The 25176-nt window shown below is 45.2% G+C and overlaps 1 protein-coding gene across 5 annotated transcripts; it reads left to right on the top strand.

Annotated features, from left to right (window-relative positions):
* Window positions 1-633: 633 nt before the first annotated feature.
* LOC125003682 (adhesion G protein-coupled receptor L1-like) lies at window positions 634-25062 on the top strand. 5 transcript variants are annotated; one of them, XM_047577759.1, is made up of 26 exons: window positions 634-1512; window positions 8573-8692; window positions 10087-10300; window positions 10807-10916; window positions 11856-11870; window positions 13192-13399; window positions 13947-14211; window positions 14341-14680; window positions 14763-15056; window positions 15844-15947; window positions 16060-16245; window positions 16366-16404; window positions 16522-16702; window positions 16804-16926; window positions 17063-17280; window positions 18137-18310; window positions 18932-19144; window positions 19251-19471; window positions 19597-19663; window positions 19786-19874; window positions 20587-20755; window positions 20853-21002; window positions 21091-21187; window positions 21276-21386; window positions 21742-21765; window positions 22113-25062. In XM_047577759.1, the coding sequence occupies exons 2-26, from the start codon at window positions 8623-8625 to the stop codon at window positions 24083-24085; spliced, it is 5655 nt and encodes a 1884-aa protein (XP_047433715.1). In that variant the 5' UTR covers window positions 634-1512; window positions 8573-8622; the 3' UTR covers window positions 24086-25062. The 5 variants fall into 5 exon arrangements, with proteins under 5 accessions (XP_047433715.1, XP_047433716.1, XP_047433719.1 ...); XM_047577760.1 differs by having other exon boundaries at window positions 21745-21765; XM_047577763.1 differs by having other exon boundaries at window positions 20892-21002.
* The last annotated feature ends 114 nt before the right edge of the window (window positions 25063-25176 follow it).

Genomic DNA, 25176 nt, shown 5'->3' on the forward strand with positions numbered 1-25176 from the left:
ATGAAAAGACAAAACGGTGTGGAAGTGTGGCAGTAATGACAGCAACAGGACTGACGTTAAAACGCGTCTGAAAGACAGATGATGCTACCCAAGTATCATCAGGTGTCATCAAGGTGTTTGATGATGGATATGGATTGATGTGCTTTAGAGAGGGCAGGGACACAATGATTTATTTCTAAGCTTCAGATGTTATAGACACACTGACAAATGGTTCACATATTCTGTTAGGGCAGCAAGAAACAAATCTGTTCCCCGTTTTTAAGGAAATGACTACGGCTACACTGTGCATGCTCCACAGCAAACCCTATGGCTCCCCCTGCTCCACCATTTGGTCATAAAAACTGTAGCTTCAGTGATAAACCTAAACGGGAGCTGGTCCGACCTGAAAGAGATAGATGCCTAAATAAACATGCGACTCTGTTTATTCCTTATTCCGTTGCTTTTGCCTACACAGCAGCTTATTGCTGCTCACTCAGACAAACCTTGACAATATAGTCGACCACCCCCCTCCTGTGTGTGTGTGTGTGTGTGTCTCTGCTCACGTACAGACGCGCACGCATAGACACTAACTTGCGCACACAAAAGCACAGACGCGTTGCGCGCTCTCGAGTGCAGAACGCGCAACAAGCGGACCAGCGGATGGAGAGAGAGAGAGAGAGAGACGAAGAGAGAAGGACGGATGCAAGGCGAGGCCAGGAGCGGGAAACCTTATCTCTCCCGATTGTCCAGCTACTGTCCTTTTCTTCTTCTATTTTTTTTCTTTTCACCCGAGCATCGTTTTATAGCGCGACCCTTTTTTTTTCATTTTGATAAAAAACAGCCTCACTGATCTCCACATCCGTCCTGATGTGCCGCTGCGCCTCATCACGATTCTTCAAGGATATGCAAAGCGGCTGTTATCACGTCGACGGTATTATCCACTAAATGCAAGGATGTACTTGATGGACGATGTCGGAAACGTACGATCAACAATGGCAATCGAGAACTGCGCTCGGTGAGCTGTAGAAATCGACGCGGGGGCGCAGAGCAGACGAGGCTTGTGCGTTAATTTGCGCCTAATTATTGTTTTCGCGTGCGATCGCGTGTTTTCCTCCCTTCATCCATCGGAGCTGTAAGGCCCGTAGCCCGCATCGTCTCTGGGCATGAAACCCGTGGGAATTATGATACCAACGTGACGCACAGTCACACAGCACAGCGGGGCAGACATCGAGCCTCGACAGGACGGAGGGAGGGTGTGAGGTCCAGCAGAGCAGAGCCCTACACAGTACACGGATCACAGGGGGAGGACGCCCAGTTGTTGTTGGACATATCGCGCTAATGACTGCCTTATAACCCAGCAGGTATCGCCCACCAACCTTTCCCAATTGAGTATATATATTTTTTCATGCATCGGCCACAGCGTAGTGGGAGAAAGGGAGGAGAGTACAGTGGGTGAGGGCGCGGAGAGACGGGATGCGGGAGACGCAGTGAGCGAGGAGGAGGAGGAGGACGAGGGAAACCGGAGGATTGACGGTAAGATATGGATATAGGCTCTAAGGATGCACCCCGCCCCTCACTCCCCCCTCCCTCTCTCTCTCTGTGTTCACATGCACAAGCGCACATACATGATCAATGCCCGTGAAGACAGCAGAGGTGCCCTGCTTCTTTGCTGCTGCTACTGCTGCTGCTGCCAAGTGCCATTTCATCACTCAGGGACAGGGATCTGATGTGTGCTGGGGCTCCTACTGCTGGCTGCCATTAAACCTGGGTCAGTAGTAGAAGAGCGCAGTGAAATATTCATGGGCACGTGATTAGCCTCTTCTGGGCCCCAGAGGAGTACAGCGAAAGAGTGGTATAATGATTGAGGGTGTCCCATGCTGGCACACCAGAGACATGGGCGGGATGGCTGAAATACGTTCATTATCGCGTTCCTTGATTGCGGTGCCTTGTGTGCTGCAGTGAACAGTGATGTAAACACACACACACACACACACACACACACACACACACACACACACACGGGTTTAAATGAAGGGTTGGTTTGCTGATTCACCACAGATGGGAACATGAGGAGAAAAGAAGACCGAGTGGAAAAGGCTGCAGACTGAGTGAGAGTCCACTATCAATATTTTAGAGAGGGAAAGAGAGGACTGGGTCAGTGGAGGAGGCCAGGGAGGGAGCGAGGCATGAGTGACCCCAAAGAAGAGAAGAGACAGAGACAGAGACAGAGAGATGCAGAGGAGAAAGGAGGCGAATGAAAGAGGAGAAAGCCTGAGGGAAAGATGGAGGAGCAGCTCAATGGCTGACAGGACTCCCGCTCTTCTGTCAGCCTCAGTGTAGCATACACTTGTAACCCAGAGTGTATATATGAAGACATTGCTTGTGCAGGATTTTTGTCATTTGTGATGTACTTATTTCATAGAATGAAAATGGTGCTTTGATGATTAATATGGCAACAGATTTTTTGATCAAAGATTTTAATAGGATGACTCACCTAGGATGTTGCATGTGTGTGTGCGTGTGTTAGTGTGTGTGTGCCCACACTGCGCATGTTAGATGGGGAAGAGAAAACAAAGGTAATGAGGTTTGTTTCCATGTAGGGATCATTTACATCCACCACTGTGGAGTGATTTGCTTAAACCACTCAGACACACACCCACGCGAACGCACACATACACACAATTTGGATGGATTTTCTGCCATTTGACTTGTAAAACGCCCCATAATTGTCTCTTTCTGTTCCGACCACCTCAAACAGGTTCTTATCGTGTCTCCACGAATCAGTCAGAGACACTGATTCAGTGTGTTTGCGCTGTTAGCGTTTCGTGCGGGCCTGTGCTGAGCTGTGGGCGGATGTATCAGTGTAATATCTGTATGATGTGATGTGAGACTGGACATCAGCTGGGATTTCACCTATAGTCATGTTTCTGGGCTGCAGTTAATAATTATTTCCATCCTCAGTTAATTAAAAATGGCAGATAAATGGGATAATGAAAAGGTTGTCAATGGAAGAAAACACAGTGAGCGTTCCTTGAGCTGAGGGTGACATCAAGTAGACTTTTTTTTTTTTTTTTGGAGCACAACATAATTATATGTGACTAAAAATATTGCACAAGATAAATAGTATGATCAATCCTCACACCTGAATACTGAAAAGGGATCAGAATTATTAGTAATTGGTCAAATAGCACACAATTCATTTTCCATTAATCAGTTGAACTTTAATCAATTGTCCTGGAACCAACAGCAGCTTTGCAGTTCATTTCAACTTTGCACAGACAGTCAGTCAATTGCGACACTGTTTTTATGTTTCATATTGTCCAGTAGGTTCTGGGTGAAATGGACACAGTTTTCCATCACAGTGTGGATGTTTTCATCAGGTTACATATACATGATTAGCACTACTGCCTCACAATAAGATGGGCTTGTTTGGTGTGTGGAGTTTGCGTGTTCTCTGTGACCCTGCATCTCTCCCAGCCTGCATGCAGGATGAGTGGCCACAGATAAATGGACGGATGGGTGAATGAATACATTTTCCAAAAAACCTCATTCGTGAAGCTGGTCCTGGATAAACTGCTACACTCAAATGTCCGCTTTTCCTCAGTCTCGACAAATGGAGCTCAGGGTACACGTTAAGGTCTGTGAAAGGAGAGAGATTTCTGTCATCTCACATGTACAGCCTGTCGCCATTTTGATCAAACCTTTTGTCCAGCTTAAGCCTGTTCTCCTTTCCAGCATACAAAGCTACACGATGCACTCTGTTCTCTTTTATAGTTCCAACAGCTCATATTACAGGAACATGCTAGGATCAAACTAAGAGCAGTGGCACATTTTCTAAGACTGTGTAGCGGCATCACAATATGTTCACGGCAACATGCGCTTCGAGTTGGTAGGAGGTGTAACTGTTTCTGTTTATCACACTATAAAATGTGACATAATTGTACTTAGATATACTTTTAAAAGCTGTTTACAGATAAGACACAATGTGTCACTGTATCCGTGTAAAAAATAAAGATCCCAATACACTTAGAGACATTAAATGCAATTTAGTAATAGTGTTACAGAATTGCAAAATCAATGTCCATGACAAGATCTCGTCTCAGCGACTCCAGTCTAAGAGATGGGAAGAAAAATTCAGTCCTTGTTTTCCGAGCAAAAACACATTATGCTTCCTAATTTACTGTCATCGCCAACAAAGAAAATCATTAAATGCAAAAACCAAAACCACATTTCTCCTCCAAAAACACGAGCGTCCATTTTGTGTTGATTCAATAATTGTCACCGTTTAAGTCAACGTCTAATTCATTCATATGCAAATCAGATTTGCTTTTAAATCCAAAACTGATATAACGCTATGTTTGAATTACATAACCACAAATATGAGCACATCTACATCATGTTATATTGTAAGTGTGCAGTGCTTTAATCATTTCGCTTTAGTCACCAATTATACATTTGTCCGATGGCTTGGACGCACGACGCATTAACATCACCAGAATCTGTCCCTGTGCAGAAGGAAGCTGAACATTTAACTTTCCAAATAGGGCTCTCGTTATGATCCTTGAGGGGTTCATTGCCACTCACCTCTGACTGGACAGGATTTCAATTGATGAGGTTTCTTATTAGCAGCAAATAAATTCTAGAATTAATTTAAGCTAGGCTGTTTTTCTTTTTCTCGGCTCACTGACACTGAGCCGAGGGAGCACAGGGCGTTCGGTTGCATGACGCATGTCAACGTGGCTGCATTGTTTCAAGATAAAGTTTGAACAACTTTAAATCTGTCCTTTAGGATCGCTCTGTGTTCTTCTGTTTAGCCTTTGTGTTTCATACACTAAGCATCCAGGTAAAAACAGACGAGTGATCAATGAGCAAGCACACTTAAAAATTCAGGAAATTCTCGGAGACTGAGAAAGTGCTTGTGGTGCAAAAAATAAAAGAAAAAAAAAGCCAGGTTGTTCCCTTTAACGCAGATTGTGTGCGCTGAGGGCAGGATTAGGATCTTGATTAATGTGAGGAAACTTATCAATCTTTAATCAGCCTCCCCCGCAGACTTTGGAAGACACTTAATTCTTTAGGTGAAAGAAAATCAAATGACTTCTGATGCAAAGCCTTCTCATAGGCTGTCTCTGTCCACTGCATGCAATATTGATACACAAATGTGGAATTGTATGGGAAGCCAGGGAGGGTTTAGCCTCCAAGACTCTCTGCATGACATAAACCCCATTATCTATCTAAATATGTTGTAGTGTAGCACTCATTTATCCCATTCGGTCTTTTAACCGGAGACTCTGTTTGTGAATACTGATAACTAACAATGAAATTAAATTAAATCAAATTAGAATAACTAAAACATGTGGTTTGGACACACTGCACATCCGAGCCATTTCATTTTGTTTAGGATACACGCAGTACAAACTCTCTTTGGATTTCAGACGTTATAATGCTCTGAACTTGGCTCTGATCGCTGTCTGTGTTTTCTTGCTGCAACAAATACATGACTGACAGAGGGCGACACCTCCAGTCCCCAGAGTCACTCATCGACCAGACAAACATGCAGGCTCTAAAACCTCGTAAGTGGCTTTGACTGCAGTATGTATGGCTTGGCCCTCTGGGAGATGTAGAGGTCAATGGTCTGAAACAGGCTGACAGTGACAGAGTTCACAGTAGTATGTCTTAATCCTTAAATATTATCTGCAGGGCAAGGATATTTTCTATATGTTTATATGGAGTTATAACTGTTGTTATAAAAAAATATTTCAGACAATAAAGCATTTGCTGTCGATTTGCTGTCGGGAGTTTAATCTCTCTGTCTCTCTCTCTCTCTTTTGCTCCATTGCGCGCGCACACACACACACACACACACACACACACACACACACACACACGTACACACATTCATTCTTTCATCCATTAGGAACATAACACTACAAGGCTGTTTTGTCACTGTGCTTCATAGTGATCTGCCCTCAGGCACCGATAGCTCTCTGACCAGAAGAGGGGGAGGTTGTGTCGCTCTCTGTTGGTTTTATGGCCTTCACTTCAAACAGTGGGAATAAAACTGGCTTGATTTCACAAGATTGTGTCGTCCCCATAACAATGAATCAAGACTTTTATAAATAAGTAATAGCCATTTGTTTTATTATAATTTCTTAGATATTTAATCAGGCAAATTACACACAATTTGTTTTGAATCACTTAAAACTCTCTGGAAGCCAAAGATGCTTCAAAGCCACATATGTTTATTTTAAATTAAAATGGAGATTTGAAACTATCAAAAGCTCCCAAAGATTTCAACCTCAAATGTGGAAAGTTGCGCATGAATTTATGCTTGTGGAATGGTTCCATTTGACTGAACGATGCAGGAGCAGAAAAAATGTAATAAAATAAAATAAACACAGAACCTTCTTCTTGAATATTGTGTGTAAACACAGCTTCAAAGGCAGGGAGACTAGATTATAGTGCTTTAAACAAGTCTAAAAATACTTATAGGCAACAGTTAGAGAGAGAATTGTATATTCTAGAGTTCATTAGATCTTAAAAAACTTTTCTGATGCTACCTATCACACCAGTGAGACTGTATGAGACACATTGTTCAGGAATGTAAAGTTTTTATCTATCTATCTATCTATCTATCTATCTATCTATCTATCTATCTATCTATCTATCTATCTATCTATCTATCTATCTATCTATCTATCTATCTATCTATCTATCTATCTATCTATCCATCTATCTATGTGTATGTATGTATATATCCATCAATAAATTAATGTGGGATGGGATGTGTGTAATTAATTTCACTTGACGCCCTCCGCTCACACACTCTCACTTAGAGACTGCTGCTGCTCCTCCAAGTAGGCCGACCATGGGCTCGGGGCTGGATTTTGGTTGTGAGCATGGTGGTGCTAGCAGGGGGACTGGGTGTGTGGCTTTGTCAAGGGCCATCAGTGTCCTTGCTCTACTTACTCTGCATCAACACTTAAGGGTGTGCGTGTGTGTGTGTGTGTGTGTGTGTGAGAGAGAGAGAGAGAGAGAGAGTGCTGGGGTTGCAATGGAAAGGACATGCTGCCATAAGGGTTTTGGATGAGATGTGTGTGTGTGTGTGTTTGCATGTGATGAAAAATGGAAGTGCTCTCATTCTGCTTTTCTGTCTTTTGTGTACTGTGTTCAGTGTGTGTGTGTGTGTGTGTGTGTGTGTGTGTATGTGTGCGTGTGTTTGTATTTGTACAACGGTGGTCCTGAGGCCTTTATTACAGTGCTGTTGGTTCAGTGGACTCAAAGAAGGCAGAGGTTTCTCCTTTTATTCTTATGCGTGTGTGTGTGTGTGTGTGTACTTGTATAACTATCTTTCCGAGGACCAGTTTAAGATTTACATCATCAGATTGAGGATGTTTGTGCAAAGTAAGGACATTTTGGCCGGTCCTCACTTCTTTACGAGGCTGTTTGAGAGTTAAAACTCAGTTTTAGGGTAAAGGTTCAATTACATTATGGTTAGGATTAGTGATAGGGTTAGGGTTAAGCATTTACTTGAGATGGTTAAGGTTAGGGTAAGGGGCTAGGGAATGCATCATACCAATGAGTGTCCTCACAAATGTAGCCACACAAACATGTGTGTGTGTGTGTGTCTGTGTGTGTGTGTGTGTGTGTGTAGAAGAGCAAGTCTCTGAATGCATGTTGGACATTTGTTGAGGAGTGACCTAAATCTGTCTGCCGTCATTACCTAACAAGAAGATGGAGAAAAAAGCGAGTCACAAACACACAATCACACATATGTTCACACAGACACAAACATGCGCGCTGATGCACACACGCTCAAGAGACCGTCCTGCTAGAGTACACAGTGCAGCAGCTGATTGGAATGCTAAACAGTAGAAAGAAATGCTGTGGCGTGTGCGTTGTAGTTCCGCCTCCCTTCTGTCGGGGGCTAAGAGTTCAGTCTATATTAAGGAGTCATGTTACTGTTATTCTCTTGTAGCTCTTCTGTCTGCGTCCCGTATGTTCCCTCAGAAAAATGCACAGTGCATCATTGGCCTTGCATCACATGTGCCCTCGACTGTTTGCCTCGTTACACTTGCTGGGGAAGTGATCGCCTCCACGACATCATTTATTTAGGATTACTGAAAAGTGGCCTAAGCTGAGTCCAACCCTCTGCCTCGGAGTGTGTGAGGATGGAGAGATTAAGACTCTTTTATGGGTCAGTGGCCAGTATTGCTTCTGGCTAATTACGGGCTTAAAGCAGGAACTCTCACGCGTGCGTTTTCACTCCCAGACACACACACACAGACAGTCACACACACTCAGAGTATCTGCTCACTCTCTCCCTGAGACTGCAGTGTGCTATCACCATGGTAACAACCGACTTTTCACTGCACCGACTGTTCAATTGTTATCTCAATTTTGCTCTTTCTGACTGTCTATTATTCTGTCCCTTTTCCCACCCCTGCTGTGAGTTTTTTCATGTGCACTCTTTCATTTTCAGTACAGGTTATGGGCCATCCAGTACACACACGCACACACAGTCACACGTCTGCACGATAAGGAACGGGAGCAGTTCTTCGCTCTCAGTCTCACACTTCCACTGCTTCCTCCCCAGGCTCTCCTAACGCGGCTGGTGGTGTGACGTCCTAACTCTTCCTGCCCGGGATGGCTGTCTCATTGTGGTTCGTGGGGGTATGTGTGCTCACTCTGGCTCACGTCGCCCCCTCTGGCCAAGGTAAGTGTTATGGGCACTTACATTAATATCATGTCAAGGCGTTGACCCCGTCATTATTTAGCAGGGTGAATATGAAATACTAGAAGGCCAGTGCCACTGGAACTTACCTATCTCAAGCATGTGTAAGTCTTTGTGAGGAATCCTGCGAAGTGGATTTAAGAGTGACAAACTTGTATTGACAGTGTTTACGAATGGCTGTGGCTTTCATGAACAAATAATTACATGCAAACATATTTGGAGCTAGGATCTTGCGAAAAGGAGCACAGTCAATAAGGGATCAGCCATTCAGCACCATGGACAGTTACAGTGCATCAGCAGAATACTAATCACACGATGCCAGGTTTGAGTGTGGTTTAATCCTCATGCTGGAAACCCCTTGTTATGTGTGCATGATACTCAAACTGATGTGAACAGCAGGATTAAGGTAATGGTAACAGGATTTTCTCCATTTTTCTCTGGTTAACACAGATTTACATGGCAGTCTCATGAGATGTCACACAAAGCATGTATTTACCGTTCCAATGTAGCCATCAAAGGAATAGAAATAAAAATACGTCGCAGTTCCCATACCTGTCAGTTTGAGTTCACCAAGCAGCTGGCAGCCAGTCGTATTAGCGCAATCGTCCCCACTGACTTAACACACAAGAGATTGTGAAATACCCACATATCACATCGCGTCATACGTAGAGTGACTGTTGTATCACATGCGATGTGATTTTTTTTCACACACACCTGGGAATCCTTTAAGTGTGAGCTCACACATGTCCATTTAAATGACTAATTATGTGCTGCTGGATGTGTTCGCAGTTCCAACACATTTCAAGCGTGTTAACTTTGGGCAAATCTTGATTCAGGCTGTCAGAGTAGGTGTTGCTGGAATTTTCAGCACCAGTGTACTTGTTCATGGTGTTCAGAGGTTTGTCCAGTCCCTAGATCAGGTATTTATAGAGGAACTTGTTGGATTTCATTCTTTTTATTCTGATTTCAAACAAACACTGTATCCATGGTATACAGAGTCATACTTGCCATTTGAATTTACCCTGAAGTTCACAACAAGGTTTAATATTCACATTTTAGCATCACCATTTTGGTCATGTTAGCATACTGCCATTTGACGTTTGCCACTTAACTACAAATTCCTCCTCAATGAGCCACTAGCATGGCCTCAGAACACAGTCTTTTCCAAATTAATTTTAGTTTCAACAAAGACCATTTTAATTAAGTTTACAAAATATTGCAGCAAATAACATAACTTTTGCAATCAAATTAACTAAACTGCCAAGCTAATCACTGCCTGAGGATACATTAAATACCAATTGTTCCTGAAAATGAATTTTCTCTTTCTGCTTTCATCTTCACCCTCACTCTCCTCGCCTCCACCCCGGCGCGTACAGCCATGTCCCGGGCCGCCATGCCATTCGGGCTGCTGCGCAGAGAGCTGGCGTGCGAGGGCTACCCAATAGAGCTGCGCTGCCCAGGGAGTGACGTGGTTATGGTGGAGACCGCCAATTATGGACGCACTGATGACAAAATCTGTGATGCAGACCCTTTCCAGATGGAGAACACACAGTGTTACCTCCCTGACGCACTGAAGATAATGTCCCAGAGGTGTGTATGTGCTGGGCTGTGCATCTTGCCGACCGCATGCAGTATTTGTGTTAGTGTTAAATTATATAGTCACAAACTGTAATGGTATTCTTGATCGACTTGAATATCTGGTTCGGGAGCAGTTAAACCAATCAATGAGCGCGTCGACTGTTTAGTACATATGCACGTACTGCCGTACAGCATGCATGTTGATAGGGGGGAACATTAGACAAAGCCAATGCTTGTTTTGTGTGTCATGTGTAGGTGCAAGTGCAGCAATCTCTCCAGCTGAGACTAAGTGCTTGACTGCACCATTAGCTGTGTACTCAGCAGTGTTTTCCTAGAAGAACTGATCAATATTCAGCGTGAGGGAGAGTAGACAAATGGAGTGTCCTTTGCTTCCCCTTTCCTGTCTCTTAATCACTCTCCTCCCTTTCTTTGTTTTCTCACTCCATCATCTCTTGACTGATCATCCATCCGTCCATTCATCCATCCATCAATCCGTCTGTCCGTCCGCTGTTCTCCAGGTGTAACAACAGGACTCAGTGTGTGGTGGTTGCAGGGGTCGACGTCTTCCCAGACCCCTGTCCCGGAACATACAAGTACCTGGAGATCCAATATGAGTGTGTCCCTTACAGTGAGTATGCAAATATATATATATATATCATTATATGTATGTATAAATATATATATTATATGTACGTTTGCTGATCCACACAAACACGCACACTTGTGACACATGATTACACTCAGATTTACCTATTTTTGTCAAGATGCATTTTTGGATTCAAGGTCTTTTTCGTCCTTTGATGTTGACTATTTCCCTGAGAGACTGATGGATAGAAAATACTGTTATTCTTTTTTTTTTCTCAGGGATTGTGCGTGCACATGTTTTTGACTAGCAAAAAGACAGTTGGATGGAGAAAGTTCAGAGTGAAAAAAAATCTGTAGGGCATTTGCAAACTGTATGTCTTCTGTGCGCGCGAGTGTGTGTGTGTGTGAATGTGTGTGTTTGCGTGCGTGTGTGTGTGTGTATGCAAGAGTGCACGTGTGCACTTGCGCGTGCAATGCGTGTGTGTGTTTTCTTTTCCAGATTCACGCCACAGGAGTTGCTCTCTTTTCTCCACAGGAGCCTGATTGAGGGAAGGAGAGATCGGGGGATGAGGGAGAGGGGAAGAGGGGGGGGAAAGGGGGAGAATGTGGTGCGAGGAGAGGAGGGGTGGGAGGGGGAGGAGGGAAGAGGGCTATGATGGGTCTCTTTTGTGCTTCTTCTTCCTTTAACGTGAACAATAATGTTTGTGGTGAGAATGAGTTCCAAAGTCTTTATCTGTGCAATTCTTTCTTTCTTTCTTTCTTTCTTTCTTTCTTTCTTTCTTTCTTTCTTTCTTTCTTTTTTTCTTTCTCTCTTTCTTTCTTTCTTTCTTTCTTACTTGCTTAATTTCTTTCTTTCTCTCTTTCTTACTTGCTTGATTTCTCTCTTCTCATTTGCTTGCTTTCTTGCTTCTCTTTACTTCCCTTCTTTCACCCTCTGACTTTTCTTTCTTTCTCTCCCTCTTTTTTTCCTATGCTTGAGTAGAAGTGGACCAAAAAGGTAAAGACAATACATTGTAGCATCTTGATCTCTCCTTACCCCCACCCTCTTCTTTTCTCTCTTCTTCTCTTCCTCTCTCCTACCATTTCTCTCTCTTCCTCCTACCCTAGGACGTTGTTTCGTAGTCATGCTGGATGTTGCCCCCCTCTTTTTTTCATTTCCTACTCGGTTCTTTTCCCCCATTTTATCCATCTCTTGTTGTATAGAAAGCCGCCCTTTTATCCAATTTTATCCAGGATCTGCACCTTAGTCTCTCTCCTTCTCGTCTCTCTTTCCTTCTCTCTTCAGTTTCTTGCCCTCTCGCTCCTGGTCGATCTGTCTGTCTCTTATTTCTCTCCCTCAGTCTTTCTATGCACGCAATCGTAAACACAACAGCTGCACAACATAAACACAGTCTTCCTTTTACACTTTCTATACTATATTTCCTTTTACTACACATGCACCTTTCTTTCTTTCTTTCTTTCTTTCTTTCTTTCTTTCTTTCTTTCTTTCTTTCTTTCTTTCTTTCTGTCCTTCCTTCCTTCCTACCTACCTACCTTCCTTCCTTCCTTCTTGTCCAGTCATCCTCTCTTCATGCTTATTTTCCCTTTTCTTCCCTTATAGGAAGAGCCCCTTATTTATCTTCATAGGAAAAATAAGACGAAATGTGTGTGATTGTCTATCCGTCTGGATGTGTGCTTACCAAGCACTGCTTACATGTGTGGGTGTGTGTGCATGCCTATTTGCATGCCAGTGTGAGACTGTACAGTATACATATGTGTCCATACAGTTATTGACTTGTTGGTGGACCAATTGTTGTGCTCGGCGTAAACTAACCAGCCCTCTCATTCACTTCAAGGCAAAAATTTAGCCCTGCCTTCTGCGTCCCTGACTCTACCTCACACTCCTTTTCACTCTTTTTGCACTAACCCACACACACACACACGCACACACACACACACAAAGCACATAAATACACTCACACACCTTTCATTGCAGTGTCCCTGTTGTATTACTCACCACGCACACACGCTAACAGTGTGTGAATTTCAACACTTTAATGTCTCTTCTGTTGCTCGTCTCTCAAGATCAGCACAAGTGTTTTAAATCCCTTTCTCTTTTTCTCCTCATTCTTTTTCCTTAATCTCGCTGCATCAACCGCATCTAATTCAATCCATTTTTCATGCATTGATCCATTTTCTCCCCACACCTGCCTCCACTTTCTTTCCGTTCTTTTCTGACTCTTCCTTCCTGCTCTTTTGCTCTTTCTTTCTCTCTCTCTCTCTTTTTTTTTTTTTTTTTTGCATCCTGCTCTCTACCCTCCCTGATTTCCATCCTGCAGTTTTCGTGTGTCCTGGTTCACTGCTCAGCATCCAACCAGCATCTTCGCTCCTGGAGGCGGAGCATCAGTCAGGGGCCTGGTGTAAGGACCCCCTACAAGCTGGTGACAGGCTGTACGTCATGCCCTGGACACCGTATAGAACAGAGGTGCTGTATGAGTATGCCTCTTGGGATGACTACCGGCAAAACCGAGTCACCACTACCTATAAGTGAGTGTTCCATGTACTTCGTGTTTGTATTCGCTGCTAAAATACATAATTTAGGGTTTTGGACGGTTGGTTCTCTGCTCTGGAACCTTGTGGATGGCATTTTAGTTTTGGAAAGTGTGTGGAGTAATAGGTGAATAGTTGAATTGTCTGAATCTGAACTCTAAACCTTAAGTTTTGATTCATATCACGCCCACAAAATATCTACGATTAGTTAAAATGAATTAAAATGAAATGTGTTAACTCTTGGTTATTTGTAGTTCACCGTCACTCGTTAATTCAAAGGAGCATTCATACATGTATCTGCTCAAAAGCTAGTTTTCTCAGGGATGCATAAACCAGTTCTGGACCATTAGAAATATTTTATTAAACTGCTCCCAGTGCTACCAACAGCAAACCCAAGTGTCACCAGATAACCAAAATAATGTCAAATTCCCGTTATGTAAGGTCTCACTATTATAAGTAATAAGGCAGTGAGAAAATAGGTTTTCAGGGTAGGAGCCTCCTCATATAAGGGTTTAAAAATACACTTTCTGTGTCTCTGTCCTAGGTTGCCCAGCCGTGTGGATGGTACCGGCTTTGTGGTGTATGATGGTGCTGTGTTTTATAATAAGGAACGAACGCGCAACCTGGTCAAGTATGACCTGCGGACACGCATCAAGAGCGGCGAGGCGGTGGTGGTCAATGCCAACTACCATGACACCTCGCCTTACCGCTGGGGAGGGAAGTCAGACATCGATCTGGCAGTGGACGAGAACGGCCTTTGGGTTATCTACTCTACTGAAGCCAATAATGGACGCATAGTGGTTAGCCAGGTGGGTGAAATGCAAACAGATCAATGATTTGAGTTTGAAGGGAAGCAAGGAAATTTTCAGACTTTATTTTTGTCTTCTCATTTTTTTAAATCTTTTTATCTTTATCTTTTTTTTTTTTTTTTTTTGCAGGTGAACCCATACACTCTGCGCTTTGAGGGCACATGGGCGACCGGCTTCGACAAGCGTGGGGCGAGCAATGCCTTCATGGCCTGTGGCGTGCTTTACGCAGTACGCTCCGTCTTCCAGGACGACGAGGGGCAAGCTGATGGCCGAGCTGGCAGCAACATGGTGGTTTATGCCTATGACACCAGCCGTGGACAGGAGCTGCCTGTCCAGATACCCTTCCCCAACCCTTATCAGTACATCTCCTCCATAGATTACAACCCTAGGGACAACCAGCTCTATGTGTGGAACAATTACTATGTGCTGAGATACCCTCTACAGTTCACGCCACCCCCTCCTACTAAAGGTCTGTTGAACATGAACGTTACATAACTGAACATAGTGTAGGGGACCGATCTAAAGAATCCACTCTGTGTTCGTCCCTGCAGGTCCCCTCTCCTCTCTGATGACGACCGTTCGCTCTTACACAGCTACGGTCGCTCTGACCCCAGTGCGGCCGTCAGCCTCACACCCTATCGGTGTCATCAACAGAGGGCCCTTTGACCAGCGGCCGATCACAGCCATGGTGCCTCTGACCCCACGCCCTCCTCTCCGTGTGCCCTTGGCCCCTGGGGGGCCCGGTCAGGTGGGCGGATGCGAGGGCCGGGTGGCACGAGGGGTTCAGTGGCCCCCGACCCTGAAGGGCGAGACCGTTGAGAGGCCTTGCCCGAAAGGGTCTCTGGGTAGGTGTGGGTGTGTTTTTTCCAATGTGAGCATGCCGTGTATGTGTGTGTGGTATTTGCATGTGTGTGTATCTCGTTTCCCTTTGAAATGTAGTCAGATGTCCTCTCTTTGAACTTCAGATGAGACCGAAAAAAGAAAGAGAGAGGTTACAGTGTGGTGACAAGCTGGGTTTGCCAACTCTTCCTCTCGCTGTGCAGCTGTCTTCCTCAGCCCAACCTCCCTCTGAGGGGAGGCTGTTATGCAGATTATCTAGATAAGCCTGTGGCACTTTTTACCTTAATCATGCCCAGTGGTTTGGACTGGGTCTCATTTTGAATCATGTTCAGTGTGGCCGTTGTCTCCAACTTACACTTAATTTAAAGAACGAATGTGTAACAAATGCACAGGTCCTGTTTTTCATTACCGTACGTGCCTTGTAAACAAAATTGAATTTTAATGAATTTTTAAATGTATGCAACAGTTAAGCTGGTCAGTACAGAGTTGCACTTGACTCACGGAGAATAATCAGATGGAAAAATGAAACATTCTACCTTCTACTGTAATGCCCCTCATAAAAAGGTTAAAAGCTAATGATTAGCTGAAAGGGCAATTAAATAAGTCAAATAAACTAAAGCGAATGTGCTTAATTAACAGTATAACCAAAATTTTCACTCAGTTAGGGGGCTACATGCAGATAAATGATGCAGGGACAAATAAGTAGAAGGAGAGACAGAAGTGACAAACCACATAAGCACAAGCTGTCCTTTCTCTTTCTGACTCTTTGCATCACCCTTTCTGTCTCTGCAGGTATAGCCTCCTATCAGTGCATGTCATCTCCAGTGGGCTGGAACTCCAGAGGGCCTGACCTTTCCAACTGCACCTCTCCCTGGGTCAGCCAAATTGCACAGAAGGTTGGTCACACACACAAACACGTGCACACAGATGCCCTAAAGCCAGTCGGCAAGCAGCTCTCTTGTAAATGTCAAAACTTTTGACATTATAAACGCCTCCCCCTCACTCCAGATTAAGAGTGGAGAGAACGCGGCCAACATCGCTGGGGAGCTGGTCAACCTGACGCGGGGGCGGATCTATGCCGGTGACGTCAGCATGTCCGTCAGGCTAATTGAACAACTGCTGGACATACTGGACTCTCAGCTCCAGGCCTTGAGACCGGCCAATAAAGAGTCAGCAGCGCGCAATTACAACAAGGTAAATTGTTCTTTCTGTGAGTGTGAATGTGTAATTGACCTTTCCTGGAACTGGAAGCAGAAATGTCACCGATGATGACTGTAAACAACAAATGTTGAATGTTTTTTTTCTTCTTTTTAGCTGCAGAAGAGAGAGCGCACATGCAAAGCATATGTTCAGGTAAGACAGACAGACAGACAGACAGATAGATAGATAGATAGATAGATAGATAGATAGATAGATAGATAGATAGATAGATAGACTGAATGAATGAAACACTCTGTCTCTCCTCGTCAGGCGGTTGTTCAGACAGTTGACAACCTCCTGGGTCCTGAAGCTCTGGTGTCCTGGGCTGATATGAGCAATGTTGACCAGTCACGCTCTGCATCGCTGCTGCTAGACGCTGTGGAAAAAGGGGCGTTCCTACTGGCTAACAATCTATACGAAGGCCGCTTCAGTGACAGGGCACCAAATATTGGTAAGTGGTCTCCCTTTTTTTTTTTTTTTTTTGCAGGTTTGCTCCACAGACTACCAATTCATGCAGACGTTTGTGTGACCTCTCTTCCTGTTCATGCACAGATCTGGAGGTGTATGTACTAAATACAGAGGCAGATATACAGGACTTGACGTTCCCTCACTCCTATGACAGCGACAGCATCCTTCAGATATCTGCACAGGCCCTGCAACAGTACAGCAACAATGGTGCGTGGCATACAACCAAGCTATCATAGCGGTTTCATAGACAGATTCAGTCGTAGTATAAATGTCTGAAGTCGTGAATGTGGAATCTTTCCCCCTCTTTACTATTTCACCTCTTCTCCCGTGGGTTCTTCTGCAGGCCAGGTGAAGCTGGTCCTGACCCTCTATAAGAACTTGGGCTCCTTCCTGACCACTCAGAACTCAACACTGCGACTGGGGCTTGGGCTGAGCCAGGGCTCAGAGGCCAGACGCAGGAGCCTGGTGGTCAACTCTCATGTCATCTCGGCCTCTGTGCACAGAGGATCCAACAGAGTTTACCTCACTGAGCCAGTGATCTTCACTCTCAGGCACCTGCAGGTCTGTATTCACATTGGTTCTGCTCAATATTTAAGGTAGTAAGTAGGTTTTAAACTATGTCAACGTGTTCTTAGGATCTGTTTTGTATTATGCGTGGAATAATCTAATAGAAAGTGAAATCAGAGTGTTATTACCACAAAGTCAAGATATATTAGAATACCCAGAGATTTTTAAGCCATTTTGACATCCATCGTCAAAAACTTCCATAAAAGGCGTTCTTATCAATAGCCAACTATTGCAACATGGACCTTCATCTGTTCATGAATTTCATATTTTGAAACTAATATCAAACATTCTTCCAAAGCTGAGGACACAGGTCCATCTGGGGATATCACGCTCTCAACTATAATGTGCTGTCAACATCATGACTGAGCATTTCCTCCATGGAACACTGGCCGACTGCCAGTCTCAAAAGTACAGATTCACACAGGTCTATATGTAACAAACTTAAAGGACCAATCCCTGGTGAGGTTTCGTTATGATGAACTAGATGCACTCAGAGTTTCCTCCTATTGTTTCTGCCAGTGTTGTGTTTTTGGCTCAAACATGTGTGGCTCAGTTACTCTTCGTTGTGTAGTATCTAAGCTGTAGGCCGGTGACGAAGCATTATGAGGAGGCAGAAATGAGGACAAATACACATATTCATAAAGCTGAGCACACTAAATGAGACAAAGGTGTACAGTTACATCCAATATATGTAGATGTATAAGGCTCAAAGGGATTCTACTCTTGGATAAATATAAAAAAAACAACAACACTTCATGTAATGGTTGAAATAGATGAACATGGCTCAATGTTTGTGAGAACTTTTAAGGAACTCAGTTGTCTTTTGGTTTCTTTTTCTTTTTCTTTACAGATGGAGAACCACTTTGGACCCAATTGTTCCTTCTGGAATGCATCAGGGGTTTTAGGCAGTGGAAGGTGGTCCACACAAGGCTGCCGCCTATTACACACAAACAACTCGCACACTACTTGCGCCTGCAACCATCTGTCCAGCTATGCTGTCCTCATGACATACCAGCAACCTGCTGTAAGTAGCACACACACCACACACTGTGTTGATAAAGACCAGCCTTTAACTCTGCCTCATGGCAGACATTCATCACAGCAGATTTGTGCCTGTCGCCTTAAATCTGTTTTAAATTCAATCACCAGATGCATCTTGGAGCTTTCAGTGTATTTAATTTGAATGTTGAGCCAATATTGATATCTGTCCTGTGATACAGTGTATCCTTGCTATCTATATAGATGGCATAAGTCTGATAATTTTGTAACATAAATTCAGACGTGAATTCAGTTCCTTCCTCCGTGACTCCGGTCTTTCTGGCCTCAGTCTTAGACACTGATTTTGCTGGACTGCTGCCTTCTCCATAATGATGGTTGATGATTGTGGGTTGTAGATGGGAACGAGAGAGACTAATAAATGAAACAGGATATTTTGTCCTGCCACGAAATTGAAGTGTTCTTTGCAAGATGCTGCCTCTGTTTGGTGTGATTGTGTTCATTTAAATAGGTGTTACGCAACACTAAGAGAAACACACTGCACTCTGGACCACACAGCACATCCACATATGCTTCCAAGCCTGTAGACACATGTGTCTGCAGTCATACTGAATGTCTTCATGCTTTGCCTTTTGCTTTTCCTTGTTAGCACGGCGTTGGAGTAGAAGAGCTCCTGGTATATGTGGTTTCATGGGTCGGCATCTCTGTAGCACTGGTGTGTTTGGCCACCTGCCTTACCACCCTGTGCTGCCAGGGGGCACCGTGGCACACTGATCACAGCACCATTCACTGCAACCTGTGGGCAAACCTGCTCGTCACTGAACTTCTCTTCCTTATTGGTGCCAACAAGACGCAATACACTGTAAGTACTTTGATAAAAAAAAAATAGTGTAGCATTTAATTTTACGTGTTTGTCCAAATTACCTTTACACATCTTGACATTATAATTGTTATTTTTTTCCCCACAGGTTGTGTGCTCTATCACTGCTGGCCTGCTGCACTTTTCGCTGCTCTCCGTGTTTTGCTGGTTGTGTCTGGAGGGGGTGGAACTGTACCTGCTGCAGAGAGAGGTGTTTGAGGGACGCAACTCCAGGAGGAAGTACTTCTACCTGTGTGGCTACTCTGTTCCAGGACTAGTGGTGGCTGTGTCCGCAGCCATCGACTTCAGAGGCTACGGTTCAAAAGCTGCGTAAGTTGACTGATGTGTGCATATTTGTTTTGGATGTGAACAGTTACTTTTCTCCATGTTTCTCCATGTTGTCACGTCTTAATTCCCTGGGATTTTCCTGTGCTTCTCTATTTACGTGTGTATAGATGTTGGCTACGCACAGACAACTACTTCATCTGGAGTTTCCTTGGGCCCGTAGCTGTCATCATTACGGTAAGTGTTCCTGCTCTTGTACGTCTACCAACCTTTTGTAGTTATTTTTCTTTTTAATCATGTAATAACACCATGTTCAGCCATTATTAATAATCGCATCTGATGCTCCCTTGCGGCCTCAGTTGAACCTGGTGGTTTTGGTGATGACCTTACATAAGATGCACAGCACTGCCGCTTTGAAGCCAGACTCCAGTCGTCATGACAACCTGAGGTTAGTGTCTCATGCTGTTCTGTGGTGGGAGATTATGTGATATTGTGTGAAAGAGGAATTTATAAGCAGAGAATGTGTCTGGATTGATTGAAAGGAAAAACAGCTTTCTTTGTGGTAAACATCTTTCTTCTTTTCTTTTTTTTTTTTTTTTTAATGCTGTACTTGGGACAAAAACACATCAAACCAAAAGAAAGAAAATAGGTCTCAAAATGTATTCCTTGTGCTGGAGACAGCCTGTTACGTGCGAAAAACATTTCAAGTCCAGCAATCATAGTGTTTTAGAATAAAAGTCACTGCAGCGGTCTTGACGGTTGCATGGCCCACATATGTGGTCAGAGCACCTTTCTGTGGAATTAAAGGTCAAACTTGAGTGCTGCTGTTTAAATGAAAAATTGAGGAGAAAAGGCAACGAGGACAACAACAAAAGTCAGGTGGGCAAGTAATGTCCAGCAATTTTATTCAGCAGCGTTTACCACAGTGCTCTTTTCACATAGGTTTGGTTGTACTAACACATTCCCTAGCTCTCTTTTTTATTCTTGCTTTCACTGCCTTGTGAAACCGAAGCCCAGTTAAATATTCTAAGTGAAACACAAGGGAGGTAGAAAATATAATTAAAACGAACCCCATGGTAGATGTAGGTAAGTGAGCTCTTTTTTACCTTGCCTGGCAGAAAAATGAAATCTCATTAATCCTCCGTCTCCGGTGTCTGCAGGGCGTGGGCGGTGGGCTCCCTGACGCTGCTCTTCCTGCAGAGCGTCACCTGGTCTTCAGGCCTGATGTTCCTGTCCTCTCCATCTCTCCTCCTGGCTTACCTCTTCTCCTCCCTCAACACCGCACAGGGCCTCCTTATCACCATACTGCACTGCACTCTCGCCAGGAAGGTGAGTCTCTGCGTTCATGAATCACTGAAAATGTCTGTTTGCAACGTCGTCATTCGTGACTAAACCCGTCATCCACATGGTTAAATATTGTGCGTAGGGTCAGAAAGATTATGGCCGTTGCCTACGTCTCTCGCAGTGCTGCGCGACTTCCTCGTCCAGCTCCCCGGACTCGGTGAAGGGCGCCGCACTTCGATCCAACAGCCGCTACACCAGCAGCCAGAGTCGCAGAGCCACTGCCAACAGACAGGTGGGCCACAATGCACTGTACCTCTCTACGGCTCGGCCTCTCTCTCTCTCTTGGCCCGCTTTGACCGAGTGTAATATTTCCATTTCAGAGTCGCATCAGAAGGATGTGGAATGACACTGTTCGCAGACAGACGGAATCATCTTTCATTGCCGCAGATGTTAACAACACTCCTACTCTCAACCGAGGTGAAGCTCATTGTTTTTAAATCCCAGGTTTCTCTCATTGTGTTTGAAAAAACAAAAATTTATTTTCTCCCACTTTCTGCATCATCAGCTGCTTTGGGGAACCATTTCCTCACTAACCAAGTGTTACAGACACATGCTGGAGCGTCTCCTTATGACACAATGCTGGGCCAGGGATACAATCAACCCTTCACCTCCACAGGTACATCTCTTCACAGCCACCAGCACTTTGTATTTTGATGATTTCACTCACTTTCTACACTTCTCTATGTATAACTGTCTTCTTATTTATGCATGCACATATAATCTCGCAAAAGCCTTAGGCTGAATAATGGGTGTCTGTTTAAACCATTTTGTTGATTTGTGTTTTTCAAACCCAGTATGCTTAAATGGATTTCTTTCAAGGCAGCTTTTACATAGTACAGTTTGTCATTTTCTTATGTTACGTTTTGGAATTTAAATGTTCCTTGTGATTTTGGTTTTTCCACTTTAATTGTTTGTCATTTAAATGTTTTTGACACTTTCCCTCTCTGTCTTTCTGTCTTAACGTGGACCAGTAGGAACCTTCAGAAACAAGCAGAGTATGAGCTCTTCCCTCTTGTGCTCACTTGAATCATTGAGCTCCACTCCCCTGTTGCACCGTGGTTCAATTCATAGAATATCTGTGCATTGTGGCACACAGTAACTGCTGTATGCACAGACCATGAAGACATAATGCATAATCTTTCCATGTGGCTACATAATCAATCATTCCATTTCAAGTATATTGTTAATATCCCGATCCTCTTGCAAAAGCCACAATCTTAACCAGCACATGATCTTCAAACTTTGCCCTTTCATTCACGTGTTCATTCATATATTTGTCATCACTGAAACCTTTGGTGTCCTCGTCTTTCTGTAACTGGAATCTTCCTGTTCTTCCAAACAGAGGGCGTAGTGTCGCAGAGCCAGGAGTCCTGTGGGTTGGACAGTGTGTGTCTCAACGGGGGCTACACCCCCAACACCTTCACTCTGCACGGTCTGGGGACAACTCCCGGGTCCCGTGCTGGAGTCGTGGGCAGCACTGACCTTCTGAGGGAGGGAGGAATAGGAGGGGATGATATCTCCCCAGGCCTTCTCACACCGCATGGAGCCTCAGACTTGGGCAGCGGTGGTGGGATTCGTCGAAATCTGTCCGACGCAGCAGCGCTGGAGAAGATGATCATCTCAGAGCTGGTGCAGAGCAACTTGAGGCCCTCGGTTCCCATGCCCGTTCCTCCTGAGCGCTACGGGAGTTTGGCAAGGCCGCACCCCCACGACAGGGCCGCTCTCACCCACACTGCCACTTTAACTCGACATGCGCCGCCACCCCAAGAGGGCTGGGCCGCCACCATGCAGCCAAACACGCGGCACAACGCACAAGAAGGCTGGGCGCATCCGAGGCACCACACACCCGATGCTGAGACACACTCCGCGACGAGGGCACAAGATCATAACACAACGCCACGCTTACAAGATGGATGGTCACACGCACGAGTGTCCGGAGACTCTGAGTCCCGTGACCTGCTGAAAGACGGAGACCGGTCCCAGCTGCAGGGCACTCTCGGCCGCCGTGGGCTCCAGGACAGACAGCAGGCTCGCCCCCCTGATATTCAAGCTCGCCCCTACTCCACCCTCAGCCGCACACCTGGCACGCTGTCCCGCCACCGCAGCACAGTGGAGACGAGTGGTGGGACGGACAGAGACAGGGAGAGAGACCGGGATCGCTACCGGGACAGGCCACTCCCTCCCCCCCCACCCCCTCCCCCGCTTGAGTCTGAGCCCTTGTACAAGGCCCTGGAGGAGCCGCTGCTGATGAAACAGAGGGAGGCAAATGTGGAGACATGGAGAGGTGGCCCGGACAAAGAAAAGGATGAGACCTTCCTCTTAAAACGAGATGCGATGCTGGATGACTGGAGGCCTGACAGGGGGAGAGAGGAACCTTTTGCCTCTCAGAAGAGAGATGGAGAGATGGACGAATGGAGAGGCGGCATAGAGAGAGGGAGGGAGGAATCCCATATGCTGGAGAAGAGAGATGGAAGGATGGAGGTGTGGCGAGGGCCTGAGACAGAGCAGGAAGAGACTTTTATAACTCAAAAGAAAGATTTTGGAATGGACGGATGGAGAGGCGGGGGGATGGACAGAGAGAAAGATGAATCTTTGTTTTTAAAGGACAGAGACGGCTGGAGAGCAGGGATCGAACGGGAGAATGAGAAACAGAAGGATAGAGCCCTGGACGTGTGGAGAGGAGGGATGGATATAGAGAGAGAAGAATCCTTCCTGTTTGACAGCAAAGACGGAGGGTTGGACGGGAGGAAACGAGGGAAAGATAGAGGGTCTCTTCGGTATCACGGCGAGCGAGAAGATTCCGACAGCTTCTCTCTTCCTTTGACCCCTGATCTCGACCTTGACCCTGACTCCTCACCTATCTACGCCCGAGACTCAAACCCTTCCCCGCTCTACCCAGGAGAGCGTCGCTCGCCACCCCTCAGCATCTTCCCCAGAAGCTCTCCGCCGACGAATATCTTCGCTCCGCGAGAGACTAACTCACCTCCCAACAACCTGTACTCCCGCCACTCCCCACAGGTGTACAGCCGCAGCAGCTCCCCGCCTCGCTTCTACACCCGCACCTCCCCGCCGACCCTCTCGTACCCAGACAGCAGCCCGGAAGGTCCAGAAGAAGTGAGTCCCACCGGTCAGCCCCAGAGGCCCGCCCTGGAACTGCCCTACAGCCTGGGACGACCCCCGCTGGGCCCGCGGCCCAATCACTTGCAGACCTTCTACCAGCCACCACCACTGGCAACCAACGGAGAAGCAGGGTACACAGCAGAGCCCACCTCTGAGGGAGAAGACGGACAGATGCAGCGGGTGACGAGCCTGTGACTAGGGCGGTGGTGATTGGGGCATAGAAACCAGGGAGGATGAGGACGTTGGGGAAATAACAACGATATAGTTATAATTATAACGATCAAACTGATGAAAACAATGACAATTGTGATGATAAAAAGAATATTGGTTACGGTAACAGTGATGATAATTGACAATGATGGCTCCTCCCTGCTTCTATCTCCCGATCACCACGAGACTTCCCTCTTTCCATGTTTTGTTACTTTTGTATGACTGTGGTCCATCTGAAACTCTTCCTTCTCCTCTCCCTCTCCTCTCTTTCCTGCAACCCTACTGTGTCTCCCCATCTCATCGGTGCTTATCCTTATTGGCCTGTCATCTGAGTTTCTAATGCTTCATCGGCTGGGTGTTGCCCCTCCCCGTAGCAAGCGAACAGTGTGTCAAAGAAGCACTTGTGTGTTGCCAAAAAAAAAAATCCTTTCAAAGAACATGTGCATGACTTTATAGTGGCTTTACACGGCTACATACTGTAGAAGGAAGTGCTGAAGTGCGTGTGACTGTACATGCGCGTGAGTGTGTGTGTGCGCGTAGCTTGATGAGCATGTGAGTGTGTGTGTGTGTGTAGGGGTGTGTATATGTGTAAAAGAGAGAGTGTGTATATATAAATCATTCTTGTATAATTAATGTATCACAGTGAAGCATTTTATCAATACCAACTGGAGGGCCTCTTACACACATTGCCTCCAAGTGATTTTGAACTCTTGACCAATCCTATTTCACATCAAGACCAAAACCTCTGCCCCCGTCCGCGACCGGCCATTAAATGTTTGCCGATGGAACTTGTTGCCATGGAGTTTGTCATAGCAACCGAACTCTTGACTGCAGAGCGAGAGATCATATGAAAAACCTCAGAACTTTTCTGCGACCCCCAGAGATCCTTGTACATATCGACCTCTCAAGTGTTCTGATTGTCTTGTATTGCTATTGAAGTTCAAGTAAACATGTGAAATAAATGTTCCTGCCTTTCTGTTTGTGTGCTGGTTGGGAGAGGCACTCAAAATAATATGTAAGCCAATATGAAAGCCGTAAGGATAATAAATGAGCCAGAAGACATACAGACGACCTCT

The sequence above is a fragment of the Mugil cephalus genome, chromosome 2 (genome assembly GCF_022458985.1).
Source record: "Mugil cephalus isolate CIBA_MC_2020 chromosome 2, CIBA_Mcephalus_1.1, whole genome shotgun sequence".
NCBI classification, from domain to species: domain Eukaryota; kingdom Metazoa; phylum Chordata; class Actinopteri; order Mugiliformes; family Mugilidae; genus Mugil; species Mugil cephalus.

Excerpts from the sequence above, each read along its gene's own strand:
- LOC125003682 (XM_047577759.1), top strand. The coding sequence starts at position 8,623 with ATGGCTGTCTCATTGTGGTTCGTGGGGGTATGTGTGCTCACTCTGGCT. Across the intron at positions 16,927-17,062 it reads GCAACAGTACAGCAACAATG|GCCAGGTGAAGCTGGTCCTG; the intron begins GTGCGTGGCATA and ends GTTCTTCTGCAG. Across the intron at positions 20,756-20,852 it reads ACTGCACTCTCGCCAGGAAG|GGTCAGAAAGATTATGGCCG; the intron begins GTGAGTCTCTGC and ends TATTGTGCGTAG.